Raw genomic sequence first — 11,809 nt, 5'->3', positions numbered from 1 at the left:
GGGATATGTAAATAGTAATCTCTTTTCACATAGTTCCACTTAGTTAGATTCGTATGTGACTATGTGTTTTTCAAAATTTTATTTCGACAATCAACGTTTTAATATAAGTTACGTATACAACAACATTTGACATCAATACATTTGACACAAATTAATTAAGTTGTTAATGGAGAGAAATTGACATATTTTACGCAATATATTATATAAAAGAGATAAAGATTTATGAAGATAACGAATTTTCACTTATGTTTGCATTTAAGTAGGTGTAAGATCCATTTATTACATAAGTTAATTAAAAAAAATTAAATATAAATGTTTAAATATTTAAGAACTTTGGATTTATAAAAAATAAGAAAAATAATGAATTATTAAAATTAATTTTTTTTATCTTTTAAATTCAAATAAATAAACAAAATAAACTAATGAACTTTAATTTAAGAATTTTGAAATAAGAATGTAAGTCAATCGATATTTATTTATTATTATATTTATTATAATTATTACATTAAAATATAATGTAAAATTTATTAAAATAAAAAAATTCATAAAATAACATGTGATTTGATAGAAACGTAAAGCACTTGATATTTTTATCAAAAATAATAAACATTAAAAAGTGAATTACCAACCATGTTAGTTAGAGTAAAAAGGTATTCTGGTTAGCATCCAAATTTCATCTTCATTCAAAAGTTTGATATTTTTAAGATTTTAAAAATGAAAAATATCAAGTTGATAGGAACGTATATTTATGTGGAACACACAATTCTGAGAGAAAAGTATTTGTTCCTAAACTTTTGAGATTATGGACAAATGGTCAGCATCATGTTCGAGTTTTGGATCTCATTCGCGTGTATATACAATAAGATTATGGCATTTGTTGAACTATATACCTGTAAAAATGACATTATATTTTTTAGATATCGTATGAGTTGATATAACAACACTATAATGTATATTTCCTATTTTTTTTAAAAATTGTATGAATGATTATAATAACACTATTTTTTTTAACATCAAATGAAAGTTTTAAAAATATTGAAGTCTTAAGTGAAAACAAAGTTTGAAGGTAACAATAATGTTTTTTTATTTATTATAGTTAATGTGGTTGGTAATTTATTTTTTAATGAACTTAATTTTCACAATGAACTTATTTTTTATATTTAAAGAACACGATTATGACCGGTAACGTGTGTTTTATATGTAGTTTATAGTTCGATCCAAACTACATGCAAATAAGAGTAACATTTATAAACAAAAACATCTTTTGAATTAAAAATATACATAAAATTAAAAAGCATCGCTCAAATACTGCCCCCCCTAAAACATCTTATAAAATTTTTATCATTAGCTTAAAAATACGTTTTATAATAATCATATTTGATAATAATATTTATATATAAAATTCAAAAAGTAGAAAAAATAAAATTGAATCATTAAACTAATTCTAACCTAACTTGTTGATCCAACCTGAAAATTTTTGTTAACATATTTTTAAACGATCATCTTATCCATGCATTACCATCAAAATTTAAACGTCGCTTGGGTAATTTCAAGATTTGAGGCAACGGCCTTTATGTCCAGAAGGAAAGTGTTGTTGACTTGACTTTGATTTGTATGCTTAATTATTCATCCTTTTCACATTTCAAATTGTCATTCCAATATCACATAACATTTTATAAATACCCTATATTATAATTCATTTCTCTCCATCAACCACCAAAGGAACTATAATCATGGGGTCATTCAAACTCTCATTTACACTGCTTTGTTTCTTAATTCTAGGAACTGTTCACACCAACCATTCCCAAAACTCTCAACAGGATTACTTGGATGCTCACAATACAGCTCGTGCTCAAGTGAGTGTGGGGAACATGGTATGGAATGCGACTGTTGCTACCTATGCTCAAAACTACGCTAACCAGAGAATAGGGGATTGCAATCTTATACATTCTCAAGGACCTTATGGTGAGAATCTCGCTGAAGGTACTGGTGACTTCACAGGTACTACGGCAGTGAATTTATGGGTAGCTGAGAAGACCAATTATGATCATTCTTCTAATACATGTGCTACTGGTCAGGTTTGTGGACACTATACTCAAGTTGTGTGGCGTAATTCTGATCAACTTGGATGTGCTAGGGTTCAGTGCACCAATAATGGTGGGTGGTTCGTTATTTGTAGCTATTATCCTCCTGGAAACATCCTTGGCCAATCTCCTTTTTAGTGAACTTGAAATATGTTGTTGGTTATCTGTATAGTATATGAATAAACATGCATTTCTTTGGTGCAATAAAGAGTAAACTGATATTGAAATTAATTTAGATGTCTTTTGATTACATCATCATTCATCATGACCAATGTAATTTTTCTAAAATGTATATTTAGGACACGTACATAGGTATACACGAAGGACATACAGAAGTAATCAAGAATTTTGGTCATAATATCACAAGATATTGCAAATAGAGTTGTATTATATTGATATACATACATGTCACGATCCAAACGCTATCGTCCATGCATGTATGGTCATATCTTATTAATTCATTTAATACGAGGCAATAGTTTTTTTATAGAGCAATGAAATATAATTCATTAGACCGATCGGTATTGGTCACTCAACTATGTTGAGGCCTATGTAGCCTCCATTAACACCGTTAAGAAGGAATGAACACCGACCCCTATAATGCGTTGTGATTGTGTGTTGCCACCGCAACATCCCTAAACGCCTTTCTTCTCTCTTTCTTTAATAGGACCGATTATTTATGTATATCCTAGTGTAAATGATAGATTTTTATTTCCTGTATTTTAGATTAGTTTGTTGTAATCTCTTGGTATATATATATATATATATATATATATATATATATATATATATATATATATATATATATATATATATATATATATATATATATATATATATATATATATATATTTCGATACATATCTCACTCAATTGTGGTGATTAGCCCTAGTTCTCATAGAGCAAATATATATTGGCTACCTCATCCCACTCGCTCAAATGTTGTTGGATTAAAATGGGTATTTCGAACGAAATTTCGTGCTGATGATATTATTGGAAATTTAAAGCTCATCTTGTTACTCATGACTTCATTCAAATACAAGGTATTGACTACTCTGTTAGTTTTAGCCCGGTTGTTCAAGCATCAACAATTTGGATCATTTTCTTCTCTTGTCGTTCTAAACAAATGGTCTCTCCATCAACTAGATGTCAATAATACTTTCCTAAATGAAAATATATCCAATACAACATATATCAAGCAACCACAGGTATTTGTTGACTAAGATTTCCGAATCAAGCTTGTATTCTAAAGAAAGCTTTTTATGGACTTAAACAAGCTCAACGGGCTTGGTTTTGACGTTTAAACTCATTCCTTGTTAGCCTTGGTTTTACTTGCAATCGTGCCGATATGTCGTTTGTATTCAAGAATGAATCTTCGATTGTTTATCTATTGGTGTACGTTGATGATATCATCTTGACCGGGAACAATGATACTTCGATCAAAAGCTTCATTACTCATCTTAACAAAGAGTTTTCAATTACTGAACTTGGAAAATTAAATTATTTTCTCGGACTCGAAGTTTTCTATCTTAACTCGGGTATTTTTCTTAGTCAGTCAAAATACAAGGCCTTAGTAAATATTGCTTTCGAGATAGCATGATTAATTACCCATCTTCTTAGAGAACTTCATATCCTATGTCCGAGACATCTTACTCTCTTATATACAACAAAACAGACCTTCACCTACGACCCTATTTGTGTGTAATCAGTGGGTAATGGTCTTTATCCACGGATTGTCCACGAAACCAGATTGGTGGGAAAAAGCTCGTGGGTAATGTTTTCCCACGAATTACCCTCAGAATTACCCACAGATTATCCACGAACAAATTTACCCACAGATTTACCACAGACAGTTTACCCACAGTTTATCCAGGAGCAAAGTTACCCACAACTTATCCACGACTACATTACCCACTGAGTATCCACGAGCAAAGTTACCCACAGCTTATCTACAACCTGATTACCCACGGGTTTTCCACGGCTCTATTACCCACAGATTTTCCACGGATGTTTACCCACAGATTTTCCACATAATTGTTTACCCACGGATTTTCCACAAATATTCTTTTTGGGTGATTCCGTGGATAGTCTGTGGGTAACATAATAGATTTCAAATGTTATATATTTACAAATTGCATAAAATCCAAATTTTTGCAGCTAATTTGAAAAAATATAATATGACCAACAAAGTTTCAAACAAATTCATAAACTTAATCTAGAAAGTTTCAAATATAAAATCCACAAAAGTTTCTATTCCCAAATTCATAAACTTGATCTATGGGAAGTTTCTGTTGGGTTTTGAGCATTCTAACACTCCTAAGTGTACATGCAACCCTAAATACCTTGGATCTATGTTTTCTCTATTATACATGCAAATAAGAATATCCAAGGTATTATCCTAATCTAGCATACAAAACAATGAGTGTAACAAGATAGAATACATACCTCTTTGATGTAGAAAGTCTTCATGAAGCTTGAGTGCCTAGCCCCAATAGTGTGGAAGCCTCAAATGGAATCACAGTTATCAAAACACTTAGAATAACTTGAGAGAGTTCTACACTTCATGAAATCGGCTAGCCCTTTGTTTCTCTCACTAGTGGCCGATTTTTGTCAAGAATAAGATCTTTATATAGTGTTGCAATTAGGGTAAATCCTTAATTGTCATGGCTTTCCATTTCCATGGATCCATGGGTTCAAATACACCATGGAGCATCCATGGACCATCCTATGGGTTTTAGCCCAACTTGATTATCCATGGAGCATTAGCCCACTATATAAGTATGGATGATTTACACAATCAACCCATATATTTAATTAGTCTTCTTTTGATCACTTAATTAATCCTAGATTAATTCTTGATCAATACTAATTAAACAATCTTATTATTCTTATTATTAATATACTAGAACTTATAATATATTAATAACCATAAGTGTCTTATTTCTCTCATTATAGTCTATCCAAGTGCATGAAGGTTTGCAACCCAAATGGACCATGCCGGGTCGGGTCAAGTCTTACCAATTATAGTTATGGACTTAGACATTAATCCAACAGTCTCCCACTTGGATAAGTCTAAAACTATTATTGCGTATGACTTCAGGAACCAACTGGCAATCGTAGCTCTCAAAAGCTTCTGTCGAACTCTGACCTTGTAGATGAACTCTGACCTTATCAATGACTTGTCCATTAGATAAGGGATCATATAATCCTCTGTTCTCATGATATCAGCCGGACAAATACATGGAACAACGTCGTACTTATTGTCCAGCAGTTTGTTTCCCGATTTTCGATTTGTTTGACAAAGAACTTAATCGAACACATCAATTCAGTTCTGACCGGCCGGTACATAGGTCACAACAAAATCATCGAGGGGCCCAGATATCGCTTATATTTCTAGAAGGAATAGATAAACTTCGACTCATATGCTTGTTCTACCACTTGTTGAATTGTACACAAAGGCACGTTTTATAACATCAAGTTACTGATGCGTTTACGTGCAATCAATGCACAACCAAATCATAGGTAACAACTCATATCTCTAGGTTTGAAGATTTATATGATATTACCGTCTCACGATCACTCGAGATAAATTCCATGAAGTGATACAAGTGAGCGTGGGTTTATTCCAATACTCATAACTTATGAGCACTCATGAATGTTGTAGCAACCATTGCCATGACTAAACCCATTTAGCCATCTACAAACCCGATTCATGACAGTCTTGATTCATACCTACTTCCAACATATGAACAACTGTGGAGTGTTTAAATAACTTAGTCATTCAGAAAGAATAACCTAGCTATTTTGGAAGTCAAAACATGCAAAGTGAAACTCAATAATAATCGAATCCAATATGGTCTCAGAACCCTTTTGAATATAAATAAAACCACCTTTTATTTATCACCATATTGATTACACATTATTCAATGTTTCAAATAATCAACTTAAGACTTGAATAAAAAAAACAACAGTCGTCCCATGCTCCTAGCATGTACACTTTGTTTTCTAAATAATAGTTATGCCATACCCCAAGTATGCCCACTATGTTTGTCTATGATCCTTACATTGTGATGTAGATCAATTGAATATGATTCCAATGATACTCATTTCACAATCCCAAATCCTTATTGTAAATGTAAGAATTTCTAATTTCTACCATTTACCAAAAATCTGTTAGACTTTAAACTTATATGCAATGTTCCTCTTGTAATGATTATTCACAAAGTCACCAAAACCTTGTCACTAGTCATTACAGAGTATTCCAAAGAAGGTCAACTTCTATGGAACGAAAGTCTCATATTCAAAGTACATTGCTTTGAACATCCTTCTTGCATTAAGGTTTTCTAATCTTACATAGATTGAATAATGTCACACCCCAAAACCACGAACGGCGGAAACGTTCTGGGGCGGAGGACGTCATGTATGCATCACAACAAATGTAAAGTAGTAAACAAGCAACAACATCATCCATTTCATCAATAGTATAATTTTAGTTACAAGTGTTTTCTTTCATTGTACAAGATATGATAATAACTTATCAAAATAAAAGACGAGTCTTGACTGCTCCGTCTTCTCTGAACCTTGTATCGACACCTGTCTATTTGTAACCTGAGAATACAAGTTATTTTGAAAGAGTAGATCAGCATTTAAGCTGGTGAGTTCATAAGTATTTAATGTCATTGCTTTGATTAGTTGATATGAAAGACTGGTAAATGAATGATGAAACATTTAGTATAAGTACGAAAAGCTCTAGAAAATCCCATATTTCCTACTAGTATAAAAGTAGTCTTCTACCAAGACTCGAATGTTTTGAAAGTAGTCTTTTACCTACACCTGACTGTTTTGAAAGTACGCATCTCTTGAAAATGTGATGGTTTTTCCTTGTTTAACTCTTATTAGTAGTCTCTTAAGTATACCTGAAATGGTATCAACCTAGAACATCCGTAGACTGTTCATTTACCTCTGTTGCTAACAGCCGGGTTTAGGAATAGTTAGTCCCTTATGTATACCCACGATGGTATCAACCTAAAACATCCGTAGATTCTTCTTTTACCTCTGTAGCTAGCAGTGGTTGTCGGAATGGTTAGTCCCTCAAAGTATGATGTGGTACTAGGAGATAAAGTCCCAGTCTATCTCGTCGATGATGTGATTGAATCACAAGGCAAAGATAGAAAGGCGAACAATATAACCGTATCTAGACATATAACATGTAATAGTAATTTGCCATATAATGTCTATGTAAAAGTATTCATGTAAGAGTATTCCTTCATATAACATGTAGTAGTAATTTGCCATATAATGTCTATGTAAAAGTATTCATGTATAAGTATTCATGTAAGAGTATTCCTTCATATAGCATGTAGTAGTAATTTGCCATATAGTGTCTATGTAAAAGTATTCATGTATAAGTATTCATGTAAGAGTATTCCTTCATATAGCATGTAGTCTAGACTCATGAATGAACTGACTCCGGTGTAATTTCTTGTAGTAGTGATAATGTTTTGTTTACTCTAAACTATTCCTATAACAGTTTACTAAAATGTAATTGATGAGTGTCCAAGTAGGTTTATACACCTTTGCTACCCAGGAGTATCGAAACTAAATTAACTGGTGGAACATTTATGACCATATATGTATACATGATATATAACTAATATTTAAACGACCTTCGGAGGAGTACCCGATATCCCACCAGACCACATCCAAATCGAGGAAAAGGAAACAGGGTGGATAGCCTTTCTAAGTCTTTTAAACATTTCTTATATAACTATACATATAGAGGCATGCAATTTATAATATAAAAGCATAAAGAAGTTTTGTAAACAAAACATATATATGTATATGGTTATATATATGTATAAATTTTAAAAGATGATTTGGTATGTTTCGAAATTGTTGTTCATATTCTTACGTTTTTATTAGAAACTTTGCATGAAATAATCCTTAAGTTTGATACTAAAGAACTTTTTGAACTTATCACTTTTGTAAAAATGGTAATTAAACATATTTAAATGATTGTGTTTTAACTTCCTTAATGTATAAACATTGCTAAAAAAATGTTAGAAGGTGTTAATAAATGTATAAACCACTTTTGACAGTTTTACCCTTTACTGTCCCTGTTTTTAGAAAACTCATATAAAAATCCTCGTAAGTCAAAAACTGAATCCGTCACCTCTGAGAGTTTATAAAATGAGTCTACTTTGTTCCTAATTTTTATTATGATTTTTAGTGGTCTCAAACTAGTGTGAAAATGAACATCTTCACAGACTGGTCCGAAATCACTTCTGAAATGTCAGGCAGTTTTATAAAAATCGCCATAAATTGTAGAAAAATCGTATGAACGCGTGCGAGTAGTCATTAGAAAGGTATAAACTTGAACTATTTGCATATTGTACAGTTTTGAAAGATATTAAGTTTAAGATGGTCAAAACAGTCCGTGAACAGGACTCAACTTTTCTGTAGAAAGCTGTCATTTAAATTTAAGTTATGTTTAGTGTTCTAACTTGTATTCCCCCCCTTAAAACTTGAATAAAACATGAAAATGTAGGGGTATGAACTCACCTTATGTGAATACTTGAAGAATGGAAAGTTGAAGATGAACTTTTGGTTGTTGGTTTGATGCTCCAAAACAGCCACTCTTTTGGCTATGTTGCTGTCACGAAAATTTCACAGCAAAAGTGCAAGAAAAAGGGTAGTTTACTCACTGTTTTGAATCAATAATTTTGAGTATCAAAACAAGTAGCTTCCAGGGGTATTTGGTGGTAAAAATATCAAGCAAAAGGAAGGTGTAGATGGGTGAAATGGTGGCTGAAACACACAAGGGACAGCAGCCCTTTAGTTCATGGTTTTGATGGCTTTGGAAGGAAGTTCTTGTGCTTGAAAATGAGATGAAGGTTGAGAGTAATTCCCTGGAGTATTGGCTGGTCAAATGAGGGTAAAATGAAGATGAAATTTCGTGATTATGAAGGAGGAAAGAGTGGAAGAGGATAAGGGGACAAAACCTAGACTAGCTTGTGAGTTTAAGTGATGTGATCTTGTCTAGCCACTTGCTTGGGTGGTTGTTTAGAGATAGAGTTAGTTAACTAACTAACTACTAGTTATTTAGTTAGTTAGGAGTTCTAGTTAAGGAGAGGGAAGGTCTTAATCTCGAAAATTAGAAGAGGGATTAATAAGCATTCTTAGTAAAATGTCTTAAGTGATTAAGCACTTATTAGTTAAGTTGGCACTTATCTCCACCAATTCTCTTATCTTAATTGATTTAGACATCATAAAACTTACATGAAATCATTTTAATTCATGACTTATAACTAGTCATTCACTAGATAATAATACATATATACAAATACATACATGTATGCTTAGTATAAAATAACAATGTAGTTTTTGTGTATTTGAACTTTAATGTTTATGTTTTATTCTTTTTATTCAAAAACACTTAAATACATTTTAATTATACCTTATAATAATTCATTTTATATTTTAATTTATTTAAATATAAAATTTATTGAGCAATGTATAATTTCGTGACATTTAACCGGTTAACCATATCGTTAAACACGTTTTGTCACTTTGGTTCGTATATTTGTCAAATTTAGATCCTTCACATCTATTAAGCAAACGATTTACATAGAACCTAACTTACTTATCAACTAGAGACATGTTGATACAAAAATTAAGTTTGATGCATTTAAATGATGTTATATGCTAATTTCACAAACCGGTGATGGTTCGATGTCATACATCATAACGAAATTTATCAATAGTTACTTGTTTTATATTTCACAATAACTTATTTAAATAAAAGAGGTTAAATTCCTTCAACCATTCTTAATAAAATATTCATATTGCTTAATAATCAAAAGATAGCATCGTACGATCGTTCCTATTTTTATCAATTGTTACATTCTCCCCCCGTTAAAAGAATTTCGCCCCGAAATTCAACTTGTAGACGGGATATCACTAAACAATTGGGGGTGTTTCTTTTTTTATTTATTTATTTATTTTTTTTTATTTGATTCGCGCGTTCCCTAGTGAATTCAGGTCCTCGCTTGGCGTTCCAACGGGCCTTCACTATGGGTATGCGGCTTTGTTTCGTCCTTTTGACCTCCTGATCCATGATTTCCACCGGTTCTTCGATGAAGTTTAGACTCCCGTTGATTTCAATTTCATCCAGTGGAATAACAAGAGTCTCATCAGACAAGATCTTCTTCCGATCCTGGGATGCCTTCAATCATTCACGGGTTTGAACAATCTTCTCTGTAGTTTCTCGTATGATCTGGGGGTTGGTGAAAGTGTTGTTAGGAACTTGCCTGTTAGCTATTTGTGTGTCACCTACCTCATCCCATCAAAGAGGTGATCAACACTTGCTTCTGCAGAGAGCTTCGAATGACGTGACCTTGATGTTAATGTAATAGTTGATGTTGTATAAGGATTCGATGAATGGTTCTTCCTCTTTGTCTTTCAGTTTGAGGGTGATAAAAAGGACTTCTTTAACGACTATTAAAAACACGAGGCGAACCGCCTGTCCCTTATCCAAAATGATAGACAGTGGTATACTATGCAGTCTCGCAATTTTCTTTGTATATGCTCCTGTTAGCTTTTCTATTTTTCTTTGTATCCTTGGTCGGTAGAAAGTGTGTGGGTTTGGTTGATTTGTCCACGATCGCTCAAGTGGTAGCATGTCCATCCACTGTCCTGGGTAACTTGTCATGGAGTTCATGGTATGACTCATAACTGATTCATCTATCATCTCTTTGTGTTTATAAGTCGTATATAATTAAGACTGAAAAGACAGTCGAATCGGTGATTCTATTCTAAGCCCACATCCAAACAAGGAAAAGGATTTAAAGCGGAATTACCAACCCTAAGTCCGTAGAATCTTAATTATATAGGGCTCCAATATATACACTTAGTAATCATAGATTCACTAGTATGAGTCCATAGTCTCTACTTGAGTGGGGTGATTAACTTGGGTGAGATGGCATTTACCACAACCCTTTTCCGCAACTACTACACTTAGGTTGATTTTTGAACTCGGGTTACCGTATGGATGGTATTCCCAGGAGATCTTCTCGGAATATATCGAGAAGGTTACGGGCTTTTTCAACATCCATGATGTCTTTCTCTTCTTGTTTCTTATCCACAGCACAGGCTAGGACGGCGTGGTGCCTCCTGTGTAGGTACTTCTGAGTCTTGTTGCAAAAGGTGAGTCGGGGGATTGTGTCCGGTTTGTCGTTATAGACAACGAGGGTTCTATTACTCGATGGGTTTAGGCGAATGGACTTTTCGTAATATATGATATCGGTATGGTGAGGAAACTAACTAATACGTTGTTAAAATGAAAATGTCGTAAATTTTTATTGTGACCGGTTTTAGGATGATTTGAATGAATTGGTTGATTTAGTGTTAGAGTGCACCCTATGTACACGTCTCTAGTGCTTTTGATTATTCCAATTCTAATGTAAATATTTCGTTTAAGTTTTTGAGGTTTTTGGTTGAGAAATTGATTAAATCTACGACTCACAATACTCCTCTCCACGTTGCTATTATATAGTATCCATGCATATGTGCTATCGGGAATGAACGTACCGGAATCTCAGCGGGGTCTATTACTGCTTTCCCACGCTCTGTTGCTAAAACACTTCCGATGCTCTTGAAATCTTTGTTTTTAGTCTCCGGGAACTCCTTTATGAAATGCCCTACTTCTCCACATCTGTAGCAAGTCC

At 33.0% G+C, this 11,809-nt stretch overlaps 1 protein-coding gene across 1 annotated transcript; it reads left to right on the top strand.

Annotated features, from left to right (window-relative positions):
• Positions 1–1,733: 1,733 nt before the first annotated feature.
• On the top strand, positions 1,734–2,222 carry LOC145090280 (pathogenesis-related protein 1B-like). The gene has a single exon (XM_079028568.1). The coding sequence runs from the start codon at positions 1,734–1,736 to the stop codon at positions 2,220–2,222; it is 489 nt and encodes a 162-aa protein (XP_078884694.1).
• Positions 2,223–11,809: the final 9,587 nt, after the last annotated feature.

Source organism: Lactuca serriola, chromosome 2 (assembly GCF_051521515.1).
Source record: "Lactuca serriola cultivar US96UC23 chromosome 2, Lser_US96UC23_V15, whole genome shotgun sequence".
NCBI lineage: Eukaryota > Viridiplantae > Streptophyta > Magnoliopsida > Asterales > Asteraceae > Lactuca > Lactuca serriola.
Note: the sequence above shows the minus strand (reverse complement) of the source record. Positions and strands in the feature narration are given on the sequence as shown.